We start from the raw sequence: 27,625 nt of genomic DNA on the forward strand, positions 1-27,625 counted from the left end.
ATGGCTGCCCCAGCACCTAGCAAAGTATCTAAACTAGAACAGTGGCTCATTAAACGGGGGAATGAAAAACTAGGTTCTCTCTCAGAGCGCTTCTCCCAAGTGCTGCGATCCCACAGACCATCCATCCGGGTGGCGGTGGAAAGGAGCTGCTGAGTGTGTGGCTACCGGAAGCGTGTGAGGCTCTACCGGAAGGATCACGGGATGAGGTGGAGGGCGCTGGGTTTGCTGAGGATCGGGCCGTGTCCCGCTGGTCTCTGCAGCCTCGGTCCCCAGGGTGGGGCTGACAAATGTGTGGCCCAGAAGGGCCTTTTCACACGGGGGCTCCTACCTCGTAGATGTGTTTGGCATGGCGGATCTTGGGACCCTTGGGGGTGAAGTTGACATACAGTGTGGAGTTTTCCTGGCTGTGGAGAGAGAAGAGCAGAAGTAGAAAGTGGAGATGTCGACAGCCCCGTTTCCAGAAAAGCAGGGGCCCCGGGCCAGGGGAAGCCTCTGCGCTACCAGGCCTTGGGCTAGTGCTCTCATAGGCATGACCCCCCGTGACCCTTCCAGCATTCTGCTGTTTCCCTTGGGAAAGTAAGGCTGGTGGGAGGGGTCAGTCTGTTGCCCCGCATCCTGAGGCAGCGGGACGGGGCCGGAACCCAGGTGGATGTACCTTTGGAGCTGCATTCTCCCTGCTCCATGGGGTTCCCCGCCCCCCTTGAGGGTCTCCACTGTCCTCTGGGTTCTTCATCTCCTGCATAACAGCACAGCCTCTGGCTTCCTCTCCACCCCATCCTTCCAGGGACCTTCTTACGTCACTGTCTGATCCTGCCACCCACCTACTCAGAATCTGCCACTGGCTCCCTGCTGCCCAAAAGGGTCGGGTCCAAAGCCTCCCATGTCCAGGCCTGCCCACTTCCCAGCCTGCCTGCTCACCAGGCCCCACGCATACCTGCCGTCCCCTGAGCCTGCACACTCCCTACTCCTCAAATCCACCCCACTGCTTGCTGCTTCCTTTGCCTGGGCTCTTCTTCCTGCTGGACCATCCTTCCTCCTCCTTGGCCCTTATCTGAAACCCTCATTCTCCAGACTCCAGTTCAAGCCCCTACCTCCTCCATGAACCCTTCCATCTCTCCTCAACCCACATCATCTTTCCTGGCTCTAATTTCACACGACACTTCAGACAGTATCATTGTGTTTGGCATTTATGTTCAAAGCACCAGAGACGTTGGCTCGGTCACTGTCCCTGTCCTTCTCACTGAGCCAACCTGAGAAAGTTCCTCTGCTTTTCTGGCTTCGTCCTCTTTTCTGTAAATGAGAAAATCCAACTAGTGATCCCCATGGGTCACTCCTGTTATATATAACCTCCTGAGACTCACTGACTCTGTGTGCATACGAGCTTGGCCTCTCCTACCGGACTAGGAGTTCTCTGTGGGCAAGAGCCACTGTGAACACCTTGTCCTAATCTCTTCCAGCATGTCTGACCCCCCAGGATGGGAGGGCATCCAGCACAGGGTTTTGGAGTTGGACAGACCCAAGTTCAGAGGCTTCATCAGTGCTTCCTAGCTGTACGCCTCTGGATGAGCTCCTCCCTTCTCTGATGATCCTGTTTGTTCATCAGTAAAGTGGAGAGAGGCGTGGCTGCCTCATGACGCGTTGAAAGTGTTGAAAGCTTGGTGGGGGGGGAGCCCCAGCTGCACAGCGCAGCCGGCACAGCATCTGACATAAGGTCAGCACTCGCTGTGCCTTTTCTCCCATCAGTAAACCGCTGATCTGACTCAGAACTCTTAAAGGGCCTCCACTCTTGTGGGTGTTGAAAACCATCAGGGTTGTGGCTGGAATCAGTTCTAATTACTCCTGGTGGGGGGGCCCTAGAGAAGGAGGGGGCTTTGAGAGAGGGCCCTGGGAGGCTGAGGCGGGGAGGACAGTGCTGGCCGGCTGCTCAGGACTTACTCCTTGGTGAGGATGTTGATGGGGTACAGGACTGGGATGCTGGTGGTGGCAGAGTTGTCCTCCAAGAGGTCTGACTCCTCATTGTCACTGTGTTGGGGCGAGGCAGAGGGCAGTGTTAGGAAAAGGGCTTGGCCAGGGCCAGGCGGCAGTCTGAGAGCGAGCGGGGCAGGTACGCTGGCGGGGGTCCGGCGGGGGCCTGCTCACCAGTTCACACTGGCGTGCAGCTCGACAAAGTCCCCCCAGGAGCTGTTCAGCAGCTTGTGGAACATCACCTGGATGGCAACCTGGCAGGGGAGGAGAGGGGAATGAAGCACCTCACGGCCCCCACGCCCAACTGCTGTAATAATAGAGACCACTGTTACCCCTGAAAATGGTGCTTTATCCCCATTGCACAGATGAGGATACAAAGTTCCAAATGGTTAAGTCACGTGTGTAAGGTCATTCGTAACCCAACCCCAGGTTTGTCTGATTCCAAAGTCCAGGCTGTTATTCCCATTGGGGTCGGACCTGGGGTGAGTCCGTCTTTACCATTACCTGCACCCTTCCTTCCCCACATGAGCTCACAGCCCCTTGGTGGCTTGGTTCTTGGGGGCCTGAAGCACTCACCAAGGTGCCCGCTTTAAAGATCGGAGAGCTCACGTTGCAAGAGAGGGTCCTGGTCAGAAGCTTGGATTCCTGAGGAAGCTCCTCGCAGCTCACAGGTATCTGGCTGTGGGGCTGCATGTGAGAAAAGAAAGAACAAACTGAGTGGGCCAGGCCACCAACCCTCTGGGCCCACGGTCCCCAGCGGTGTCCCTACCAGGGCACATTCTCAGAGAGGTGGGGCCAAAGTTTAGTTCAAAGATGTTCACTGCACCAGTATTTGTAATCATGAAAAACTAGACGTGATCAAATAGTTCAAAGAGATAGGAATGGTTCCGCGTGTTGCACAATCACAGGAGAGGATACAGTGAGATTGTTAAAACGCTACTTCATCCACACTGTCAGCAACCATTTTTATTTATTTATTTTTTAAATGTTTATTTATTTTGAGAGAGAGAGAGAGAGAGAGAATGAGAGAGAGAGAGAGAGAGAGGAAGGGGCAGAGAGAGAGGCAGAGAGAATCTCCGCACCGGCAGCACAGAGTCCGACACGGGGCTCCAACTCACGAACCGTGGGATCACGACCCAAGCGGAAATCGAGAGTCAGACACTTAACCAGCTGAGCCCCCCAGGTGCCCCGTCGGCAACCTTTTTAAAAATGAGCTTGCTCCTGGGCTAAGCAGCGTAAAACCAGTCATCTTCATCATCTGTGAGGACAGATTTCAGCCTCAGATTGGGAATGGAATTAGACAGGGAAATAGAGACTTGGGGAAGTTCAGTGACTTCCCCAAGTCCCACCACAGGGCAGAAATCTAGAAGAAATCTGAACACAGGTCTGTCTGACTCCAGATCTCAAGTTCTTAATCACTCTACTAGATGACCCTTCCGGAAGCATTTAATGTGTCTGTATAAAGAATAATTCAAATGTCCAACAGATGACCGGATAAACAAAATATGGTCTATCCATACAATGGAATATTGTTCAGTCTTAAAAAGAAAGGAAATTCACCCATGTTTTCACATGGATGAAACTCACAAGCACGATGCTAAGCGAAGAAGACAGACACAAAAGGACAACACCATATGATTCCACTTCCGTGAAAAATGAGAACAGGCAAATTCATAGAAACGGAAAGTAGATTAAAGGTTACCAGGGACAGGGAGTGGGAAGGGGGAATTATTGCTTAACAGGTCTACAGCTTCTGTTTGAGATGATAGAAAAGTTCTGCAAACAGATGATGGTCGCACAACATTGTGAATGTACCTAATGCCACTGACTCGTATGCTTAAAAAGGCTTAAGATGGTACATTTTCTATTACATATATTTTACCACAGTAATTTTTTTTAAACATGGAGGAAAAATAACCATATGGAAAACAAAATACCAATTAGTTAAAACAAATATAGAGTGAATAAATATACAATGTAATTTGTACCTACGTGTATAGATACATAGAAGAATAAACATCGAAATATTAAAAGTAGTAAGTGCTGAGTTAGAATAGGTGATTGTTTTCTCTAAACTGCTGTGTGGTTTCCAACCTTCTGTGGTGATCATGTATTATTTCTATGATAATAATTAAAAAAATAAAATTGTGCTTAAAACAAGTTAAAAAAATTTTTAAGTTTATTTATTTATTTTGAGAGAGACAGAGACAGTGCGAGTGGGGGAGGGGCAGAGAAAAGGGAGAGAGAGAATCCCAAGCAGGCTCCAAGCTGCCAGCACAGAGTGCGTCATGGGGTTTGAACTCACGAACCTGTGAGGTCATGCCCTGAGCCAAAACCAAGAGTCAGGTGCTTAACCACTGAGCCACCCAGATGTCCCTAAAACAACTTTTAAATACAGGCCAAGAGGTGCCTGGGTGGCTCAGTCGGTTAAGTTCCTGACTCTTGGTTTCAGCTGAGGTCATGACATCATGGTTCATAAGATCAAGCCCCGCGTCAGGCTCTGTGCTGACAGTGTGGAACCTGCTTGGGATTCCCTCTCTCCCTCTCTCTGCCGCTCCCCCGCTGTGTTCTCTCTCTTAAAATAAATAAATAAACATTAAAATAAAATAAAATAAAATAAAATAAAATAAAATAAAAATAAAACGATCCAGGCCATCCTGCAAAAACACTTTGGTCACCTTTAGGAGGCAAGGATTTTGAGTTTACTGTATCTATGCACACCTTCTTGGTCACCAGATCCATGAGCTTGTGTCACACTCTCCATTCCATGTGACCCCCTCACTAACCCTGCGGGTGTCCCCAGCCTCACTGATGGTGGAATCTGAGGCACACAGAGGGTGAACCTTGTGTCACAGGCACACAGCTGGAGGGTGGTCATCAGGCTGAAAAGTTGGATGTGCCCCTAAACATTCTGCAGGCCAGCTTTGGCCTCTCTTTAGGCTGTTTTGTCTGCCTGCCCGAGGCTCCTTGAGGGGAGCAGAAGCTGCAGGGACCAGTGTGGGTGCTCACCTCGAGTATCTCTACTTTGCGGAAGGAGAGTCCCTGGGGGAAGCTCAGGTTGAGCTGGACCCAGTAGGCATCTTCTCTCAAGTTACTCAGCATCAGCTCTACCGAGAGGCTGGCAGAGGGCGTCAGACGTAGGACTCTGGATCTGGGGGCAAGACCAGAGAAAAGTTACAGGGACCAAGGTGAAGGAAGCAGGGTCACAGGCAGGGGCTTTCAGAACGCAGGGATCTGCTAGGCTAGAAAAAACGAATACACAAAAACCAGCTCTTGTGCACAGGCTTTAAGTGGTGTGACCTTGTCTAATCCTGCCAGGAGTGCACCAGGCACGTGAATTTCTCAGAGAGGGGGCTAAGCCCCAGAGGACAGATCTAGTGAGTACAGATGGGGGTCTTCTGACTCGGAGCCCCCTATCCTTTCTGGCACATGAGCTGCCTCAGGAAAACACCAGGTGGAACAGGAGGGTCCGGGGGGTTGGAAGCCTCACCTTGCAGGGGAGAAGGACAGCTTCAGGTTCGCCTCACACTCCTTGTCCTCCCCGCAGTTCTTCTCAAAAGGGATCTGAAAGGCCAAGAAGAAAGACTAGGACGCTCAGGCCCCAGACCCATTGGGGAGGGACCCTGGCCTCTCCGGCTGCCCCTTGTCCCTGCTTACCTCCTTGGTCTCTGCATGCGGTAAGGGTCTCAGGATGGGCTGAATGTCCTGGCCCTGCTGAGCATGGAGTGGTGGGAAGGCCGGGAGATACGACAGGTTAGTTGAGGCAGCAGAACTCTTGGAGGAGTGCTGGAAGGAGGGCTCAGGGCTTGGGGCTCAGCTGGGTTGGCTTGGCTGGCCCCTCCTAGGAGCCAACGCCTGCCCCAGGGGGACCTCACCCTTCTGACTTGGCCCAAGGCCACCCTGTGCAGCCCTCGGGCAGCAGCTCCTTGAGGAAAGCCGAGGCTCAGGGTGTCCGTTCTCCTGAACAGGAGATCTTGGCCTTGACACAGCAGCTCCAAAGCTCCTCCCAGCCCATCTCCTTCCCTGGGCTCGCCTGCCTATGACTAGCTCTTACTGTGCTTCTCCTCTGCGAACCCCATCTCCCTGCTGAAAAGTTCCATCTCTTCTCAGATCAAGGCCAGTTTTCCCCAACATTTCCAGGGCTTCTGCTCTGGGCCAGGCCCTGTTATGGGTACCGGGTATACACCAGAGGACAAAACAGACACACTGCACTGCTGTGCCCCCAGTCTGGTGGGAGAAATGACGTGGCATCTTCAAGTGTTTGATGGGACAGATACAGGTATATTCAGAGCATGTAGAAGCGAATCCTACCCCCGACATGGGGATCGGGGAAGCTTCCTGAAGAAACAGATCTCAACTGAAATCTAAAGGATGGGCAGGAGAGAGCCAGACGAAGAGAATGGAGGGGCAAGAATGGACAGCCCCACACAAAGGCACAAGGCAGGAGGTTGAGCCTGCGCACGTGACAAGAAGATGCTCAGACGAGCCGCTGTGCTGTGTGTCGGGGGCAGGAGATGGAAGCAGGGTCTAGGTTCCCCTGGGCCTTGCAAGCCACGATCGAAAGTTGGGACTTTGTCCTGAGGGTAATGGGGTCATAGAAGTGTTTATGAGTTATAAGCTGAATGCTCTAGAAAGACTCCAGCCTCCACTTGCAGGCCCCCCGCCAAATAACCACCAGACTCCTGAGTCCCGGCAGCCTCTGCTGACTGCTCCCACCCACGCTCAACACAGATTCCTGCTACCCACTAGACTGCAGCCAGTCCCCAAATGGGCATTCTGGGTCTCTGTCTTGCTCAGTTGTCCTTCTACCAGAAGCTAAGCCCACCTCCGCGTTTCCCTTGAACGTACCACTGTACCTTTCCTTATGCTGTTCCCTTTGCCTCTCCTCAATCCACCCACCCAAAAGGCTACTCATTCTGAAAGACCCAGAAACAATGACGCTCCCCCCAGGAAGCCTTTCTTGTCAACTCTGGGCTCAGGTCTCTTTTTTCCCCTGAGTTCCTACTCCACACAGCTTGGCTTAAAAAAAAAAAATTGGGGCGCCTGGGTGGTGCAGTTGGTTAAGCGTCAGGCTCTTGATCTCGACTCAGGTCATGATCTCATAGTTCATGAGTTCAAGCCCCGCATCAACTCTGGGCTGATGGTGTGAAATCTGCTTGGCGTTCTGTCTCTCCTTCTCTCTGCTTGTGCTCGAGTTCTCTCGCTTGCTCTCTCAAAATATATAACTTAAAAAAAAATAGTGTCAACGGCACAGACTGCTGGCTGTCTCCATACATCCTTCCTCACTATCTGCCCTTAAAATAGAGCCTCCACTTTTTATCTGGTCATATGGCCACCTGGACAGGAGACTCTGTTTCTCCGTCTCCCTTGCAGTTAGGTGTGGCCATATGACCAATTTCTGACCAATGAGATGTAAATGAAAGCATCATGTGGATTTCCAGGAACTAGTCTTTTTTTGTTTATTTTTGAGAGAGAGAGAGAGAGCGAGCATGAGTGGGGGAGGAACAGAGAGAGAGAGGGAGACAAAGAATCTGAAATAGGCTCCAGGCTCCGAGCTGTCAGCACAGAGCCTGATGTGGGGCTCGAACCTACGAACCACGAGGTTATGACCTGAGTTGAAGTCAGACACTTAACCGACTGAGCCACCCAGGCGCCCCTCAGGAACTAGACTTAAAGGGAAGGGGTGTGCTCTTCTACCCTTTCTAGTGAGCCGTGCTCCCAAAACCCACAAGCTCAGGCATCTTTACTGCCTGTGCTCACACTACGCCATCTTGCTGAATGGCTGGGGACGTTAAGGATCCCGTCTTGTGGGAAGACTTTCCTTATCCCCCTAACGTGTGGCGTGAGATTGTACCGCCACCCTGTATCTAACTTTACCACAGCCTTATCACAGCATGTTGTAACTGTCTGTTGACTCGTCTGGCCTCCAGAGCAGACTGCGAACCCCTTCCGGGGAGGGACCATGTTTTGTCTACTCCGGTGGAGCTAGTGCCCCGAATAGGGCTTAGCACAGGCGGGTGCTCAAGCAACTTCCCTTAAGTGCATGATGAGCGTCTGGTGGGCGGGGGCTTTAATTTTGGTGAGCACGTCACCGTCCTCATCAGATCTCAAGAGAGTGAGCGTGCGTGGGGGAGCGCTCGGTGCATGCTGCCAAAAGCCACGAGAAAGAGTGCACTTAGCAGCCACCGCGCTCCAGCTCTGAAGAGGCCTCATAAGGTCGGGACCTCTTTTACAGATGGGGACACAGTCCCAGAGAGGGATGGAACCTGCTCATATGTGCTCATGCCAGGAAAAACCAATCCACATCCTCAGGCTGGGGGGCCCAGGCTCTTTCCACCAGACCCTGCTGCCTTCAGACAGAAGCTAAACCACTGAGTGTCAAGGATTTGAGGACATGAGATCTGGCTTTGGCCCCGGGTAGGGAGTACGCGGTCCGGCAGATGAGGGTAGATACTGTTTTCCTCTTCTTTGACACCATGACGACACCCCAATTTGGCTTTGAGGGAACTACCTGCTCTCAACTGGATATGCTCAGGTGGGAAGGCGGATCAGGGCGCCCTGTCTTCCCACGAGTAAGGCCAGGCAGGGTGCCGTGTCCCCCCTCGAGTGTACACTTTGAGCAGCGCTAGGGGCCTGGTGAGGTGTAAAGCTGACGCTTGGCAGGGACCTGGAGCAGATTCACCGAAGGGGCCATGCCCTGAAGAGTCCATCCATTATCCCTTCCCCTCAAGAGCCCCTGGCGCCTCCACCCTGGCTCCCTTTCTTCCCAGTCTTGAATGGCCAAATACAAGCTCCCATACGTTCCCTTCCTGCTGAAGTGAGCTGTATTTGGTTTCTATTACTCAAAACCAAAGACTCCTCTATGATACAGTCTTGCTAAACTGAAATTCTCCTCTCCCCAGTTTCCCATCAATTCCCCTAGGTGATCTCTTCTTACCAGCCATTGGTCCCTTGGTGTCCCTTCTTCTTCCCGGAGAGAGAAATTTAGGGAGACGTTGATGGGAGAGATGAGGTCTTGAATGCACACCTGAGGGTGATGAGAATACCACCTGTGTTGTGAGTTTAACCTTCCAGTTAAATGCTCACCTTGCCCATTCTTTACAAATGATGAGATTCCAGTATCTGGTGTTTATAAAGTCCGGGGTCACTTCTCAGCACAAGTGTCACCCTCAGCCCCAATTCCCATGGCAGACATCACTAATCAACCACCCCACTTTTCCCACTGAGTCCTGACCAAAGCCCCTGAATCTCTGCCAGGCCACTCTAGGCAGTCATTATCGAAGTTTGCACAAGAAAAGAATATTCTAGAATAACTAGAATATCCTAGTTCCTCAAGAACAGAGCTGGGGCTCGGCCTTTTATGTTATTACTGGTCCCTCACAGTGGCACTTTGTAAGCACTCAAATCATCTTCACCCGAATTCCTACCAACCCGAAGATGTAGGCATTATTATTCCCACATTAGAGATGAGGAGAATGAGGTCAAAAGAGATGACCCAAGTTTCCTAAGGACTAGCACTAGGAAGTGAGCCCAAGTCCGTCCAATTCCCAAGCCTAAGGTCTTCCCATCATAACACACTGCTTCTTCTCTGGAAGATTTATGTTGAAAATTTCCAAATCTTTGGGTGGGTGGGGGGGGTGCAAGGAAGGAGAAGAGAACTGAGTGGAGCTATGAACGAGCTGAGAAAGTGAGCTCAGAATTGTTGACACTGGGCGATGGGTATTTGGGGATTCATTAAGCTATTTTTTTCCTGCTTTTATAGATTTGAAACTTCCCACAACAAAAAATTGAAAACAAATTTCAAAATCTTATACACCAATCCCACACTCAGTCTCTTATGAAATATTTAAAAGACTGGAAGAATTTACCACCATCCCTACTTCACACAGGACTGTTAGAAGCAAACAGAATTTGGGTATTATGGCAGTTGTTCAAATGGTATTAAAAAAAAAAAACCTTTTTCTGTGATGGATGTTAGCAGTAAATGACCATGTACCTGGGAAATAAGGATGCACACGTGACTGAATATTCTGCAGCTATTAAAATAATTATGAAAAGCCGGGTAGCAGCATTGATATATGATGGGTGGAAAAAGGGGAAAAAATGGGAAGTATTTTACAATGGTAATTATGCTGAAAAAACCGATGTACATAGATTAAGGACTAGAGAAAATATGCAATGGTATTATTACCACTATTACACAGTAGAGGAAATGATAGTATAGAGAGATCCAAGCGACCTGTGACCCCACGAGACATGACCGAGCTGTGCCTTGCACCCAGTGTCTCCTGTCACTGCAGTCAGTTCTGCCGCCCCCTCACTTCGCACAGCAGCTCTATGGCTCCCTTACCGGGAAGTGGAACCAGAACTTGATGCAGGACTCGTCTTGGGTGACCTCTGTGTTCCTGCTGAGTTCACGTCTACCTCCTGGGAACAGCCCCCGGCTTCTGGTCCGATGGCCATCTAGCTGCAGAGTGTAAGTGAGGGTGGCAACCAGGTGCCCTGGGCAGGGTGAAAAGGCAGGAGTTGGATGGTGGCAGATCCTGGGGCCAAAAGCCTGCATCTGGGGTGGGCAGCTGCTCTGGGGAGCAGGAGAATGGCACTGACCTTGAAATTGGGGGGTAATAGGCTTAACCTGGAAACAGACTGTGATGTTAACTCCTTCTTTCTTCTTGTTACTGGCTGAATAGGAGCATTCCACTTCATGCACTGGGATCTCAGCCGGGGAGAAGGACATCAGAGTGAGGACATCTACTACAGGCCGGGAGCTGCAGGGCAGAAAACCACCAGCTCTCTCACTCTCGGCCTCAACTGCAGTCCCCAGTCAGACCTGGGACTCCAACCACCAGAGTCCAGAGGACTCTCCTTCCTGAAAGCAGACCTCAACGTCCCTGTCTCCTTGAAATGGTAATAATAATTATAATTCACTAGGGCTTCCCGGTTTCTTCTAGCAACCTTCTGATCTGCTTTCCATACGGAAGGATGAGCTTTCAGAAAGAGAAAACATAGGCAGCTACTTCCACGCTTATAACCCTTCACTGATGCTACATGATATTCAGAATAAAATCCAAACTTGTTACTATCCATGCCACACTGGCTGCCTCTCCACTCTTATTTCCTCCCACCCTCTCCCTTGGTTGACGTTCCCGCCAAGTCAAATGTTTGCCTGCCTTATGGCCTCAGCACATCCTGAGCTTTCTACCTAGAAAGCTCTCATCCCAGATTTCTGCAAGCCTGGCTCCTTCTCATCTTTCAAGTCCCAGCTCAAATATCACCTCCTCAGAGAAGCCTTTCTTGGCCACCCGATCTAGAATAAGTCTCCCCTAGTCTTCTGTCTCACAGAACGCTGTTCACTTCCCCCATGGCACTTACCACAATTTGCAATCACCTACTTGTGTGTTTAATCTTGTATTATATATTTCCCCACCTACACAGTCTGTACCCAATGGCTGGTTCAGTATTAAGACACAGCAGGTGCTAGGGTGCCTAGGCGGCTCAGTCGGTTGAGTGTCCGACCTCAGCTCAGCTCATGATCTAGTGGCTAGTGGGTTAGGGCCCCACATCGGGCTCGTTGCTGTCAGCCTGTCAGCACAGAGCTCACTTTGGCTCTCTGTCCCCCTCTCTCTGCTCCTCTCCCGCTTGCGCTCTCCCGGCCCTCCACAGCAGGTGCTCAGTAAATGTCTATTCGCTATATGATGTTACATGATGCCTCCAGTAACTCTAAGATATGGTCAAGACAGGAAATGTCTTCACCAGTTCAAAGATGAGGAAACTGAGGTCCTGAGAAGCTAAGTGACTGGGGTGCGATCATCCAAGAAGTAAATGGCAGAGCTTCAGCCTGAATCCAGGTGACCAGGTTCTAAAGCCATCACAGGATCTTTAATGTCAGACAGGCCTGGGTTCAAATCCCAGTCTGTCACTGAATTGTAGCTGTTTAAACTGGAGTAAGACAGGGGCGCCTGGGTGGCTCGGTGGGCTAAGCGTCTTGACTTCGGCTCAGGTTGTGATCTCACGGTTTGTGAGTTTGAGCCCCATGTCGGGCTCTGTGCCGACAGCTCGGAGCTTGGGTCCTGCTTCAGATTCTGTGTCTCCCTCTCTCTCTGCCCCTCCTAGCTTGTGCTCTGTGTCTCTCTCTCTCAAAAATAAATAAACATTAAAAAAAATAAATAAATAAACTGGAGTAAGACATGAAGCCTGTATAGGAAGGGTACCTATGTGACAGGGTTGGGGGAAGACCAAAAGAGTCCTGCTACATAGTAACTGCTCCAAGGATGATTAGCAGTCCCGTCTTACCTGAGTATGATCACCTGCCCTTCCGCTCCCACAGCCACATCTGTCAGGCCATCTCCTCCAAGGTCTTTCACCCCATGAATGGAGCGTCCAAACCACCGAATTCCTGAGAACACCTGGGCCCCTTCTATCCGCTGAGACCAAGAGAAAAATTCATGCTAAGCTAGGGAGAGGACAGGCCGGAGTGGGAGGAAGAGTCGGGCTGGGGAGTGGGGTCTGGGCTTGGAGGCTTCTGGGTGCCTGGGAAGAGGTTTTGGTTGGCGGGCAGGGCGCCTCTCACCTGGCTTGGCTGGGGGCTCAGCCCACCATGCTGCCCGTTGAAGATGTACACAGCCCCCTGCCCCTCCAGAGGGGCCCCCACAGCCACGTCCGCCAGCTCATCCCCATTGATGTCGGTCAGGGCCGTGATCGCTGCTCCAAATCGCCCGAGAGGGTAGCCAGGATCTCCCTGCAGTTCTGAGACCACTTCGAACCCCAGCTGGGAAGGAGCAAAGTGACAGGTCACTCAGTCACTCTGCAAGCATTCGCAGGGTGGGGCACCGCGAACAGGAAGAACTCTGAAGAAAGGTCAGACGTGGTCCCTCAAAGAATGGGTATGGTGCTGGCAGACTCACCCGGGCTCAGGGCCCACCTCCACCCCTTGCTGTCTGTGTGACCTTGGGGCTTTGGAAAGTGACCCAGCAGGGCTCCCGTTTATGAAAGAAAGCTCAGAGCTACTCAAAAGGTGACTTGGAGGACCAAATGAGGTCTCGTATAAATAGAAGGTTTGACACTTGCACACAGCCCACCCACCCAAGGATCAGCGATTATCTGTCGGCTGTTCTAAAGATCTGATTCACCAGGATCAGACAGAGAAAGCCTTTCAGAATAGCTGGGACCTGGATCGGCAGGGGGATCTGTTTCTCCCACCCCTTCAGGTCAGGGTCCTGGTCCCCACCTGTTTTCTCTGGTAGACAAACACCCTGCCTCCCCTCTGCTCCCCATAGAACAGGGGGGCTCCAATCAGCAGCAACTCTGTCTCCCCGTCTTGGTCCATGTCAACGCCACACAGCTCGCCACCGAAATAAGAGCCAATCTGCAGGGAGAGGAAGACGTTTGAGGAAGCACCTGCGAGCTGGACACCTGCCTCCCCTCAGCTGGACCATGTCCGTCTTACTCCAATCCCTCAAATGAAGGTTGAGGTCCTGGACTCCCCCCACCTAGCACCTGTATGAATTAGGACAAGGTGGGTTCTCTGAGGTTCAGTTTCTTCAACTGGGAAGTAGAGGTGACAAAGCTTACCTCAGAGGGCTTTGTGAGGACCGAACCTAACAGTGCTTGGCACAGGGCCTGCTAGCAGACGGCAGGGAGCACGACCAGTGCCCCATGTGTCCCTGATCCCCTAGGGCCACGCTCACCTGGATCCCATCTATTTTCTGGACTTGGCTCCAGTGTCCTCTGCCCTTCAGCTCCTGGAACAGCAGCACCCGCCCCACATGCTGGTATCGGGGGGCTCCAACCGCCAGCAGCGATGTGAGCGTTTTGTTGGAGGGCAGCCAGGTCACAGTGTAACCTGTGGGGTGGGGGGAGAGAATGAGAGAATGGGAGGGGGCTGGTGCTTGGAATTAGGAGCACAATGGCTGCTGCAAAAAGGTAAAACCCAGGGGCAAACAGGGCAGAGACTGGAAAACTGGGTTAGTAGCAAAGCTACATTGAAACAGCCAGAGAACCTTCTCCTGAGAAGAGCAGCGACATGCTTCTCGTGGCACAAATCCCGCCATCCTGGTCGAAGGTTGCATTTGTGAAACTGTGGACAACATGCAAGGAAAGAGCAGCCATGCAGAACAGGGTAACCATGGCGCATCTTCCCGAGGCTCAGCTGACCTGAAGGCTGGTAAGGGAGACTACACATTTGACTTGTTGTTGTTTTTACTTTATTGTTTTGAGAGAGAGAGAGATCGGGAGCAGAGGAGGGGCAGAGGGAGAGAGAGAGAGAGAGAAAGAGAGAGAATCCCAACCAGCGCAGAGCCCGACACAGGGCTCCATCTCATGAACTGTGAGATCTTGACCTGCGCTGAGATCAAGAGTCAGAAGCTTAACCAACTGAGCCACCCAGGCGCCCCTACACTTCTTAAAAATCAAAAAATACAATGAGGTATATTAGCAAGAAGAGTGCAAAATCTGCGCGGACATTAAAAATAGAGCAGGAGAGGGGCGCCTGGGTGGCGCAGTCGGTTGAGCGTCCGACTTCAGCCAGGTCACGATCTCGCGGTCCGGGAGTTCGAGCCCCGCGTCAGGCTCTGGGCTGATGGCTCAGAGCCTGGAGCCTGTTTCCGATTCTGTGTCTCCCTCTCTCTCTGCCCCTCCCCCGTTCATGCTCTGTCTCTCTCTGTCCCAAAAATAAATAAACGTTGAAAAAAAAAATTAAAAAAAAAAATAGAGCAGGAGACCTGAAAAAAATTTGTTTGAAGTTATCACTCCAGGCTATCTTCCTACTTCATTGCTAGTGTGTGCGGCAAGGTTTTTTCATTGCTGGAATGTCTGAGGAAATGCTGCAGGAAACCGGACCAGGGATTGGGCTTGAGCCAAGATACACCTAGTAGGAATACTCTGATTCAAGAGATGACTGACTCAATTTCATCTTCTCTGCTTAGAGTGGTTGCAAGTGAGTGAGAAAACAGAGACAACCGAGATGATATGGCACAGACAGGAAGGGCGAAGAGGCTGAACCACTTTCCCATTCATTCGTGAACATTCCTGAAGCACAGGGGTTAGGAACTTGTCCTTTGAAATCAGAGACGAGGTTATTATTCCTTGTGCTGATACTTCCTAGCTGTGTGATCTTGAATCGATTATGCCTCGCCACTGAGGCTCAGTTTTCTCGTCTCCCATCCAAGTACTAACCAGGCCCGACCCTGCTTAGCTTCCGAGATCAGACGAGATCGGGCGCGTTCAGGGTGGTATAGCCGTAGACTCAGTTTTCTCATCTAAATAATGGGATAATAGGGGCGCCTGGGTGGCGCAGTCGGTTAGGCGTGTGACTTCAGCCAGGTCACGATCTCGCAGTCCGGGAGTTCGAGCCCCGCGTCGGGCTCTGGGCTGATGGCTCAGAGCCTGGAGCCTGTTTCCGATTCTGTGTCTCCCTCTCTCTCTGCCCCTCCCCCGTTCATGCTCTGTCTCTCTCTGTCCCAAAAATAAATAAACGTTGAAAAAAAAATTTAAATAATGGGATAATAGGAACCTCATAAGGTGGTTTTGAGGATTAAAGAAGATCACGGATATAAAATGCTGTGCTATGCTAGTGATATCTAAACTAAGATCTGAAGGATAGTGGCATCACAGGCACCCAAGATTATATTTATTTTTTATTTTTATTTTTATTTTTATTTTTTTTTATTTATTTTTTTTTTTTATTTATTTTTGGGACAGAGAGAGACAGAGCACGAACGGGGGAGGGGCAGAGAGAGAGGGAGACACAGAATCGGAAACAGGCTCCAGGCTCTGAGCCATCAGCCCAGAGCCCGACGCGGGGCTCGAACTCACGGACCGCGAGATCGTGACCTGGCTGAAGTCGGACGCTTAACCGACTGCGCCACCCAGGCGCCCCTATTTTTATTTTTTTAGCAGGAGTTGAAAGTTTTCTTTTTTTCTTTATGAAGTATAGTTGGCACAAAGTTATATATATGCAATCATATACCTATATATACATATAAAATACACATACATATATATACATATATATATGTATATATACATCTATAATCACATCCCTCTGTCCCTCCCTCCCTCTCTCTCCATATATATATATGTATATATGCAGTGTGTGTGTGTGTGTGTGTGTGTGTGTGTGTGTATGTGTGTGTGTCTAGTGTGACAAGTGCTTAACTAGAGATTAAACTTTGGGTTATTTTTTCTTCAGTGAGTGAAACCGCCAGCTAGCTTGCAGTATACTGGGGGACACAAAAGCACCCTGAAGGCACTAGAAGCTATAGGGTGAGTGTGGTGGTTACCAGCACAGACTTTGGGGCTACACTACCTGGGTTCTACCTACTAGTTTTGTGACCCTGGGCAAGTTATTTAAACTCTCCTGGGCTCAGCTCCTTCATCTATAAAATAAAGGTAATAAAAATACTCGCAGGGTTGTTATAAGAATAAAATGAGATAAACTAAGATAAAATATGTCAATACATCCCATGCACTTAGAACAGTGCCTGGCAGGGGCACCCATGTGATGCCTGATGCCCCTGATGCAAATGGCTCAGTTGGTTGAGTGTCCGACTTAAAAAAAATTTTTTTTTATGGTTTATTTATTTTTGAGAGAGAGAGACTAACAGAGTGTAAGCAGGGGAGGGACTGAAAGAGAGGGAGACATAGAATCCAAAGCAGGCTCCAGGCTCTGAGCTGTTAGCACAGGGTCTGACGTGGGGATCGAACTCATGAACGATGAGATCATGACCTGAGCAGAAGTTGGATGCTTAACCGAGTGAGCCACCCAGGTGCCCCAAGCGCCCAACTCTTGATTTTGGCTCAGATCACGATTCCAGGGTCGGGGGATCGAGCCCTGCATCAGGTGCCGCACTGAGCATGGAACCTGCTTAAGATTCTCTTTCTCTCCCTCTGCCCCTCTCCCCGACTCACATGCTCACTCGCTCTCTCTCTCTCTAAAATAAAAGGAAAAAACAAGAAAACAGTGCCTGACACATAATACTCAGTAAAGAATATCGAAAGAAAAAAGAAAAAATTGTGGAGAGCAGTCTCCCTCAGAAGGGTATATGAAAGGGGCACCTGGGTGGCTCAGTCGGTTAAGCGTCTGACTCCAGCTCAGGCCATGATATCATGGTTTGTGGGTTCAAGCCGCGCATCGGACTCTGTGCTGACAACTCAGAGCCTGGAGCCGGCTTCGGATTCTGTGTCTCCCTCTCTCTCTGCCCCTCCAATGCTCATGCTCTGTCTGTCTCTATCTCTCAATAAGAAGTAAATGTTAAAAAAAAAAAATGTACCCAGGATTTAATTTATGGGTAAGACGCAAAGATGACACAGAGAGGTTCACTGCCATTGAAAGAAGTTTATTATGCATAGCTCTCCATAGCAGGAGGCATGGGCACGACAGGCCATGCAGGGCCACGTGGCAGAAGCACCAGGGTCAGTGAGGAAGCAGAAGGAGAGAGGAGAAAATGGCCCAGAGCCCTTATTGTGCTTTTGGTAGGAAGGAATGTGAGGTAGCATAGGCCAGCTTGAGCAAGCTTAGGATGGGATGATTTGAACAATGTTGGCCGGCTCTGGTCTATAGAGCTGGTCCTTGGCTGACTAGAGATTTAGGTCAGGGAGAATATGGGCTTGGTGTGTGAAAGTTATGGTAAAGGAGGTGGTTGGGAATACAGGCTCAGGGCTGGCTGGTTGGCATGTGGAAGGCCTGCTCACAGGTCATTTATTTACTCTCTGTGGGAACTAGCTAGCCCTGGCAGGGGCAGTCTCTCCAGGATTCATGAGGCCTCAAGATGTCAAGCATCAGGGTCACCTAGGTAGCTCAGTCAGTTAAGCGTCTGACTTTGGCTCAGGTCATGATCTCACGGTTTCTGAGCTCGAGCCCTATGTCTGGCTCTGTGCTGACAGCTCAGAGCCTGGAGCCTGCTTCCAATTCTGTGTCTCTCTCTCCCCCTCCCCCTTTTGCACATTCTCACTCTCTCTTGCAAAAATAAATAAACATTAAAAAAATTTTTAAAAAACCCGCTGTCTAACCATCATAAAATACAGAGAATAAAAACATGATTACTACACAGCAGAGGGGCTACTAGGGGAAAAATTAAGAATGTTACGGCTATATTTAAACTCTGAGTTTGTTCATGCTGGTTGATTAATTGCTTTCATTATTATTTTGAAAGTTGGTCTCAGTGACTCTGGCCCCTAAGATCAAAAGAACCCAGCAGAAAAGAAAAGTACTTACCTAAATATCCTGCTCTTGCTTCTGGTGTCAGCGGTTCATTCCCAACAAATCTATCATCCTGCAGTTTGGCATCCATGTCTAGAAAGCCCCCAGCCCAATCCTTGGCTCCGACTGCCCCCACGACACCATGACCCTGCCCAGGGAAGGAGACGAGCAGGCTCAGCCACATTCCCATAACGTCCGCCAGCCCCCTGCTTCAGGCCCGCCACTCACCTGGCTGAGGTCAGCACTGATCCCACTGGAGGACAGCTCCATGTTGAAGGATGTCAGGTCCTGTTTGCTCGTGCCTGGGGGACAAGGTAAAGAGCATGGGTGGACCCCCAGGGAGCAGCAGGGACAGTGATACTGGAGAAAAGATTGAGAAAGAAGCATGGGACCGACCTTTGGACACAGAAGGAAGAGCCCACATCACAGTCAGACTGGGCAGTGACTTAGGCACAAGTGCACAAGCCCCAGACTCGGCACGGCCAAGATGGAGCCCTGGAGTTCTGTTCCCGCTCAGGCTTCCCCGCTGCAAGGGCTGGAGCCCCCACCCCTCCTGGCGAACCAGACTGATTCTCCCCTTCCTGTTCTTCCTCCAACACATCACCAAGTCAAGATGGTTCTACCTTCAATGCGTCTGCCCCCTTCTCTGAAGGGTCACTATTGCCGCCACAAAGGTCCAAGCCACTCTGCTCCCTCGCCTAGCTACTGCAGCAGCTTACTTACTTGGTCTCTGACTTCTTTCTTCTTGTCATGTCTATTTTCCACAGAGCAAGCTGGAGTAATCTTTCTTTTTTTTAATTTTTTTTTTATTTTTAACGTTTATTTATTAGTTATTTTGAGAGACAGAGAGAGAGAGAGAGAGAGAACAAGCGGGGGAGGGCCAGGGAGAGAGGGAGAGAGAATCCCAAGCGGGCTCTGCGCTGACAGCAAGGAGCCCGATGTGGGGCTTGAACTCACGAACTGTGAGATCATGACCTGAGTGGAAACCAAGAGTTAGACGCTTAACCCACCAAGCCACCCAGGTGCCCCTGGAGTAATCTTTTTTAAAAATGTATATCAGACCACACATTTCCCTTTCTTAAAAAGCTCTTCATTACTTGCCATTGCTCTTTGTTGTTTATTTAAAAAACATATTTTTAAATGTTTATTTATTTTTGAGAGGGGTGGGGAGGGGCAGAGAGACAGAAGGAGAAAGAATTTCAAGCAGGCTCTGCACTCTCAGCATGGAGCCCAACTCAGGGCTCAAACCCACAAACCATGAGATCATGACCTGAGCTGAAATCAAGAGTTGGATGCTTAACCGACTGAGCCACCCAGGCACCCTTGCCATCACTCTTTAGATTAAAACCCAAGCTACTGATGAGGAAATGGAAGGCCCTTGCCTCTCTCTCCAACCTTCTCTCATTTACTCACCACACTGCTATCACCGTGACCTTTTTCTGTTCCTCCAGCTTGCCTGCCCATCCCCCACCTCCGGGCCCCTGAGCTGATGATAAGGCTTTTTGCCCACATTCCTCACATGGCTGTTTGATTCTCATCTTTCGTGTCTTGGTTCAAATATCATCTCAGAGTGAATTTCACCTCCATTAAAGAAAACAAAAAGGCATCTAGAAAGACCTTCCTTGAAAAGCCTATCTATAGTGGCTTCCCCCACTCCTCCATAAACCTTTCTATCCAACTTATTCATTTCCTTTATAGCACTTATCATAATCTCTAATTATCCTGTTTGGTTTTTTTTTTCTTTATCCAACCCGAATACGAGCTCCATGTTGACACTACCCCTGAGTGCCTTGTTCACGGCCCCGGTACCTGGTTGGTGCAAGCATGAATTAATACAATGAAAATCATCCCACCAGCCTTGCAAGGCTCCTGAGAGCAATGAATTAAATGATACAGATAAACTGTCTATTACCTGTAAGCTTTCAAGAAACGCACTGATTACTGTGAAGATTTGTTCATTCACTCTTAATAAATGTTTAGAACAACTAAATATTTGGTGCCACAGATACAACGGTCAAAAGGCAGACACAATGCTTGCCATGACAGACCTCACAGTGTGGCGTGGGAGGCAGACACGGAGCGGATGATTCAATACAACGGAAGTCTCGGGGGCCAGGATAGGGAACACACAGCCGTTACCACGACACCCAACCTAGACTCGAGTTCAGTGAGAGCTTGTCAGAGGCAGGGACATCTGAAATACGATCTGGAGACTTTCTGGCAGTGCTGCCCTGCCCAAGAGAACATGCCTCTCGCGAAGGACCTCCTGCCCCCGTCCCCGGAAGAAGAGGAGAGGAAGCCCAAGAAGCAGCGCCTGGCGCAGAGCCCCAACTCCTACTTCATGGGCGTGAAGTGCCCAGGACGCTACAAAAAATCACCACCATGTTCAGCCACGTGCAGACCGTGGTGCTGTCTGGGGGCTGCTCCACTGTCCTGTGCCAGCCGACAGAAGGACAAGCAAGGCTCACGGAAGGATGCTCCTTCAGATGGAAGCAGCACTAAAAGCCCCGAGTCAACATGAGTGGGGAACTATCCCAACAAACAGATTTAGGATTAAAAAAAAGTAATAATAAAATAAGACAGAATAGAATAGAATAGAATAAAATAAAATAAAATAAAATAAAATAAAATAAAATATGATCTGGAGGATGAGGAAAGGCAGGCCAGGATAGGGGATCAGAGCTCGATTTGTACACAGCCTATGAGGTACCAAGCACTTTGCTAAACAGTGGTTAGGGCCTGAACTGTGTTCTGTAAAAAAAAGATATTTTCACGTTCTAACCCCTAGTACTTCAGAATGTGGCCTTGTCTGGAAATAGGGTCTTTGCAGTGTAATTAAACTAAAATGAAGTCATCGGGGTAGGCCTTGATCCAATATGACTGGTGTCCTTATAAAAAAGGGAAATTTGGACACAGAGAGACAGACACACACAGAGAGAAGATGGCCAGGTGGCAGGAGGGATGCAGCTACAAGCCAAGGGATGCTAGGGACTGTGGGCGAACACTGGAAGTTAGGAGAGGCAAGGAAGCACTCTCTTCTAGAACCATCAGAAAGAGCACGCCCCTGCCGAACACTTCATTTCTGACTTCTGGCCTCCAGAACTGCAAGATGGTAAATTTCTGTTGCTTTAAGCCACTCAGTTTTTGGTGCTCTGTTACAGCAGCCCTAGGAAACTAAAACAACAGTTAAACCTTCCAGTGCTGTGACATTGGTATTATCCCCATTCAGCAGAGAAAGAGCCTCAGGGAGAGAAACTGACCTGGCTGAGGTCACACAGCACAGGCAGAACGGATTCTTTTTTTTTTTTTTTAAAGTTTATTTATTTATTTTGAGAGAGAGAGAGAGAAAGAGTAGGGAGGGGCAGAGAGAGAGAGAGAGAGAGAGAGAGAGAGGAAGAGAGAGAATCCGAAGCAGGCTCCACACTGTTAGCCTGGAGTCTGATGAGGGGCTCAAACTCATGATCGTGACCTGAGTCAAAATCCAGAGTCAGACACTTAACTAACTGAGCCACCCAGGCCCCCCGACAGAGTGGATTCTTGAGTGGTCTACCCAATCCTGTTATATATACATAGCTTCGGGGAGCCTGGGTGGCTCAGTCGGTTGAGCGTCCGACTTCGGCTCAGGTCATGATCTCACGGTTCGTCGGTTCAAGCCTCGCGTCAGGCTCTGGGCTGATGCCTTACTCAGAGCCTGGAGGCTGCTTCAGATTCTGTGTCTCCTTCTCTCTCTGCCCCTCCCCTGCTCGTGCTCTGTCTCACTCTGTCTCTCAAAAATAAATAAATATTTTAAAAATCATATATACATTGCTTCTTCAACTGAACTGAACACCAAGCCTGTGTCCTAGCAAAAGGGCCTTCCCAGAAAGACTCATGTACCTTTCAGCAGACTAGCATTCCTGGGGAATTACCCTTCCAAGGCAAGTGTTCTATCCAGAGGCTACAGTCATAACCTTTTATTCTGGGCCAAGAGGGCCCATGGGCTCCCTGCACTCAGCCGCTGTCCACTTGCCCGTCTTAAGTAATTTGAAGATAAGTAAAAATGAGGGACCTGGCAGAGAAGGGGGCGGAATTATAGTCTTTCTAGAGCCCTCGGTTGACACCAGCAAAATAGGGGTCAATTCTGGCTCCACCCCAGACCAAGCTGAGCTTTCCAAAGAAGATGGAATTTCAGAGGGAAACAGAGGCTGGTCCTTAAAGCATCCTCGCCTAAATTTCCTCCTGAGGTCCTATTCCAGGAGAGCTCCTGACACAGCGTTAGATACTCCATAAGCGCGCGTTATTATTACTGTGTCTCTAGTCTGATGTCCCAGAAGTGTTTCTGTAAACAACTTCCCAGACTCTCTCTCCCCGGGTCAGCCACTCACCCTCAATGGCATAGATCTTCTTTTGCAGCTCAGTGAACAGATCTTTAAGCTTCTCGAATGTGGCCAGAATCTTTACAAACTCCTTTGCAGGTTTTGAGGCAAACTTGTGGAGCGTTTCCTGACTTTCCTTGGTTTCAAAATGCTTTCCGATCTGTGAGGGAGTAAAGAGTGGAGAGCTGGCATTCCCAGAATCACAGACCAATTTTCTAATATTTTCACAAAGCCCTGGCCCCAAGGAGAAAGGGGAGTGGGGGTTCAGGAACAGGAGAGGAAAGAGGGGACAAGCCAGGGGCCAGGGCCCGTACCCCAATGATGTAGCGGATGATGTCTTTGGCTGAGTCAATGTTCTGATCTGAGTCAGTGGCTTCCCCATCAGTGATGATGATAAGCACTTTGGTGGCATCTGGCCGGGCCCCCCGGTCTTGCCGGAACACCTTTTCCCTGTGTCCAGGAAGGCGGGCGATGTGAAAGACTCCTCCAGATCATGGTCTCCCTGACTCATCCAGCTCATTAAGTCACTGTCCTGCTGATTATGCAAAAGCCCTTCTCCCATCCCCCAGGCAGGTATTCCCAGCCTTCAAAGTTCTCTTCTGAACCGCCTACCTAACCCTACCTCGCCGACCCTGCTCTTCCACAGAATTCTGGGTGGCCAGGGGGCTGTCCCCAGAGCCCACGGGCAGCGACAGGGAGGCTTTCTGAGGAGCTATCTGGGCTTCCTACGCTCCAGTTCAACCACACGCAACTACTCTTTCACCAGTTAGACATGCTGGGGATCCAGGTGAGATTTCAGTGCGGAAAACGGTCTCCACGGCTGGAGAAAACTGGGAAGTCACTTTTCCAGAGCAAGCTAATCTAGCACCCCCTATCCACCCTGCCTCCCCCACCATCGCCAGGCCGCCTGTAGACCTCTGCTACAGCAAGTCTCCCAGGGGACTGAAGTGACTTGTTTCCATGTCAGTTTTCCCCAAACCGCGAGTTCCTCAGGGAAGGACCACGTCTGATTTGCTGCTGTATCCCTGGCTCCTGACAGAGTAGGCACTCAGTGCATGTGACATAAAAGGAGGACGGGAGTACTGTCGGACAGGCCAAGGCTCCAAAGTCCCACCTGTCCACAGCCTCCTTCTGAAGCAAGAGAGGGTGCCCACGGCTTCTGTTGGGACAGCAGCTCTATGTGTACCATCTGATCCTCCCCACCCCACAGCCAACAGAGATGGACAATTAACCCAAGAGTAGCAGGTCTACAACCCCTGACTTAGGACATGACCTGCTTTGGGAGCAGAAGCTCAAAGTCACACAGAGGGGCTGCGGTGGCAGGTGGAGGAGAGACGCAGAGAGAAGGGCAGGAAAGCCCCCTGGAAGCTTTAGAATGGAGGAGCTCTGACAGGCAGGGCTGAGACCCCTGTTCTATCTTGGATGCAAACTGTTTCCCCAAACTCTGTCCACACGGACATGGCCTCTCATGGCTGTTCATGGATTTCCACCCAGGTTCCAAATTTTTTAAAATGTTTATTTATTTTTGAGAGAGAGAGAGAGAGCAAGCAAGCACACGTGTGAGTAAGTGAGCAGGGGAGGGAAAGAGAGAGAGGGAGACACAGAATCCAAAGCAGGCTCCAGGCTCTAAGCTGTCAGCACAGAGCCCGACGTGGGGCTCAAACTCACGAACCATGAGATCACGACCTAAGCCGAGGTCAGACACTTAACCGACTGGGCCACCCAGGTGCCCTGATTTCCACCCTGGTTTAAACCACCATCACCTCTCATCTGGATTTTTCGGTAGCCTCCTACCTGGCCTCCCTGCTCCCATCCTTGCCCCCTCCACAGGCTAATAGCAGCCAGAGGGATCCTTTTAAAAACATAAATCAGATGATCACCCCTCTGCTCAAAACCTCCAATGGACTTGTCTTCTCACTTTGAGGGAAAGCCAAAGTCCTCACTATGGCCTCCAAGTCCCTAAGTACTTGGATTCCCAGGTTCTCTCTGACCTCACCTCCTACTACTTCCACCCCTATTTACTTCTCTCCAGCCACACTGGTGTCCTGGTTGTTCTTGGAGCCTCCCAAGCACATTCTCATCTCATGGCCTTTGCTATTCCCTCTGCCTGGGACAGTTTCCTCACCTTCAACGAGTCTTTGCTCACAGGTAACCTTCCCTCATCTTCCTACTGAATATTGCTTGCTTTTTCTTTTTTCTTTTTTAATCTTTATTTATTTTTGACAGAAAGAGAGAGAGAGAGAGACAGAGTGAGAGCAGGGGAGGGAACAGACAGAGAGGGAGATGCAGAATCCAAAGCAGGCTCCAGGCTCCGAGCTGTTAGCACAGAGCCTGACGCGGGGCTCGAACCCATGAACCGCGAGATCATGACCTGAGCCAAAGTCAGACGCTTAACCGACTGAGCCACCCAGGCACCCCTGCTTTATTTTTCTTTATAAAACTGACATCTTCTACTATATTATCAAATTGACTTCTTTATCCTATCTGTTGCATTTCTCTCCCCTAATACAATGTTGAACCTCGAGAGGGTAGAGATTTTTGTTTCAATTACTGCTCTATTCCCAGAACCTAGAACTTGGCATACATGGCCAAAACCAGCCCACAGCTTGTTTCTGTATGGTCCATGTGTAAAAAATGGCTTTTATCTATTTTTAAAAAGAATTACAAAAAAAACCAAAGAAGAATATGCAAGAGATACTAGATGTGGCCAGAAAGCCTAAAATATACTACCCAACTCTTTTCAGAAAAAATTAGCCAAGTCCTGGCCTTGAATACTGCCTGGCACACAGTCAGGTAGTCAAGAAATATTTATAAAATATATTTCTATGGCTGCTCCTTTTTGCTTCTGCAGTTGACACCTTTTGGGGTACCTTTCCATCCTATCATGACCTCTTTCTCTAAGAAACTGCCCCCTTCCCACAGAGGTGGGACCCCAGAATCCACATCTGTGCTATGTGACTTTATGCCACAGAGCAGAGCTGGATGGACCCGTGGACACCTAACCCAGGCTCGGCCAATCAGATTTTCTCTCCTGGAAGCTGGAATTCGGGTTGCTCATCCGAACTGAGGAACTGAGGCTGCTATTTTTTCCATGGACATGGCTTGCCACGGACCTACCAAAGCTGTCCATAGACAGGGAAGAATGAAGCAGACAGGACAGGTCAAGTGAGCCCCAGAAGAAAAGAGGTGGAAACACATCTGTAGAGTCTTAAGGACCTGCATCACTTGCATGTGTAACTAATGCAAATTCAACTATACCTGCCCAGCAAAGGAATGAAAATGTGAAAAACAAGCATCACAGCACAGGAGGCCCATGCGGCTCTTTCAATGGATTTGAGTGTGTGCCCAGGGGAGCATGAGATGGAAGACATAATTCTCTTATTCCCCAAATTTCTTCCATGTTTCCACGTTTCCAGTTTTCATAGCCACTTTAATGTTGAAAGATGGGCATTTCTGGCTCAGTCGGTTAAGCGTCGGACTCTTGGTTTTGGCTCAGGTCGTGATCTCATGGTTTCGTGGGTTTGAGCCCCGTGTCGGGCTCTGTGCTGGCAGTGTGGAGCATGTTTGGGATTCTATCTCTTCCTCTCTCTGCCCCTCCCCCATTCTTGCCATCTCTTTCTCTCAAAATAAATAACTATAGGTCTTAAAAAATTTTTTAGGGGTGCCTGGGTGGCTCAGTAGGTTAAGCGGCCGACTGCAGCTCAGGTCATGATCTCGCGGTCCGTGAGTTTGAGCCCTGCATCAGGCTCTGTGCTGACCGCTCAGAGCCTGGAGCCTGTTTTGGATTCTGTGTCTCCCTCTCTCTCTGACCCTCCCCCGTTCATGCTCTCTCTCTCTCTGTCTCAAAAATAAATAAACGTTAAAAAAAAATTAAAAAAAAATTTTTTTAATGTTTCTTCATTTTTAAAAAAAAATTTTTTTTCAATGTTTATTTATTTATTTTTGGGACAGAGAAAGACAGAGCATGAACGGGGGAGGGGCAGAGAGAGAGGGAGACACAGAATCGGAAACAGGCTCCAGGCTCTGAGCCATCAGCCCAGAGCCTGACACGGGGCTCGAACTCACGGACCGCGAGATCGTGACCTGGCTGAAGTCGGACGCTTAACCGACTGCGCCACCCAGGCGCCCCTGTTTCTTCATTTTTGAGAGAGAGACAGAACGTGAGAGTGGGTAGGGGGAGAGAGAGGGGGACACAAAATCCGAAGCAGGTTCCAGGCTCTGAGCTGTCAGCACAGAGCCGGATGCGGGGCATGAACTCACAATCTGCAAGATCATGACCTGAGCCAAAGTGGGACGTTTAACTGACTGAGCCACCCAGGTGCCCCAGGAAAGGTATTTTTTTTTTTAATGTTTATTATTTCTGAGAGAGAGAGAGAGACAGAGCATGAGCAGGGGAGGGGCAGAAAGAGAGGAAGACACAGAATGCGAAGCAGGCTCCAGGCTCTGAGTGTCAGCACAGAAGCCCGATACAGGACTCAAACCCACGAACCATGAGCTCATGACCTGAGCCGAAGTCAGACACTTAACTGGCTGAGCCACCCAGGCACCCCCAAGGTAAGTATTTTTTTAAGTATACAATATGGGGGAGCGTGGCTGGCTCAGTTAGTAGAGCATGCAACTCTCAACTGAATTCTCAGGGTTGCTAGTTCAAGCCCCACGATGGGTATGGAGCCTACTTAAAAAAAAAATAAATGAAATGAATGAACGAACGAATGAATGAATGAATGAATACATAAAATAAACAAACGGGCTCCTGGGAGTTGTAGTTTGGTCCGCTTGTGCTGGCACTGCTATTGGCTCGTGCTAGCCTCTGTCCGTCTGTGGGCAAGGGCCACGGTGGTGTTCAAGAACAGCCCGTGGAAGGATCATTTGAAGAGGTGGTGATGAAGGTCATACAACAGGCGTGGACATGTTTGGATTTCCAACAGCTACCCTGCTGGATTGCCGTGGCAGATATGCCCCAAATGTAGCATTTTTCAGTGCACGTGAGGACAGAAGCCCAACGCAAACATGTTCACTCCGAGGCCGCAGGATTCTGAAAGGGATTTCCAGAACCCTTTCAGAAGAGAGAAGCTGGAACAAAAATCCCCAGAGTCAAAGACACTAC

At 49.8% G+C, this 27,625-nt stretch overlaps 1 protein-coding gene and 1 pseudogene across 5 annotated transcripts in view; one reads left to right on the forward strand and one right to left on the reverse strand.

Moving 5' to 3' along the window:
* ITGAL (integrin subunit alpha L) overlaps positions 1–27,625 on the reverse strand; it is a 49,892-nt gene that overhangs the window by 9,092 nt on the left and 13,175 nt on the right. For 2 of the 5 annotated variants that reach the window (XM_047837880.1, XM_047837881.1), the window contains 18 exons: positions 22,833–22,968; positions 22,528–22,678; positions 18,392–18,465; positions 18,179–18,311; positions 13,653–13,807; positions 13,193–13,330; positions 12,536–12,733; positions 12,259–12,389; positions 10,573–10,733; positions 10,316–10,467; positions 8,903–8,992; positions 5,623–5,679; positions 5,456–5,529; positions 4,975–5,116; positions 2,542–2,652; positions 2,140–2,219; positions 1,936–2,022; positions 329–404 (listed from right to left, as the gene is read on the reverse strand). In XM_047837880.1, the coding sequence (XP_047693836.1) occupies positions 329–404; positions 1,936–2,022; positions 2,140–2,219; positions 2,542–2,652; positions 4,975–5,116; positions 5,456–5,529; positions 5,623–5,679; positions 8,903–8,992; positions 10,316–10,467; positions 10,573–10,733; positions 12,259–12,389; positions 12,536–12,733; positions 13,193–13,330; positions 13,653–13,807; positions 18,179–18,311; positions 18,392–18,465; positions 22,528–22,678; positions 22,833–22,968 (2,146 nt within the window). Of the gene's footprint in view, positions 1–328; positions 405–1,935; positions 2,023–2,139; positions 2,220–2,541; positions 2,653–4,974; positions 5,117–5,455; positions 5,530–5,622; positions 5,680–8,902; positions 8,993–10,315; positions 10,734–12,258; positions 12,390–12,535; positions 12,734–13,192; positions 13,331–13,652; positions 13,808–18,178; positions 18,312–18,391; positions 18,466–22,527; positions 22,679–22,832; positions 22,969–27,625 lie in introns of all 5 variants that reach the window. The other 3 variants (XM_047837879.1, XM_047837883.1, XM_047837882.1) reach the window with 2 other exon arrangements.
* LOC125154135 (40S ribosomal protein S27-like) lies at positions 20,403–21,041 on the forward strand (annotated as a pseudogene).

The sequence above is a fragment of the Prionailurus viverrinus genome, chromosome E3, assembly GCF_022837055.1.
Source record: "Prionailurus viverrinus isolate Anna chromosome E3, UM_Priviv_1.0, whole genome shotgun sequence".
Classification (NCBI taxonomy): domain Eukaryota; kingdom Metazoa; phylum Chordata; class Mammalia; order Carnivora; family Felidae; genus Prionailurus; species Prionailurus viverrinus.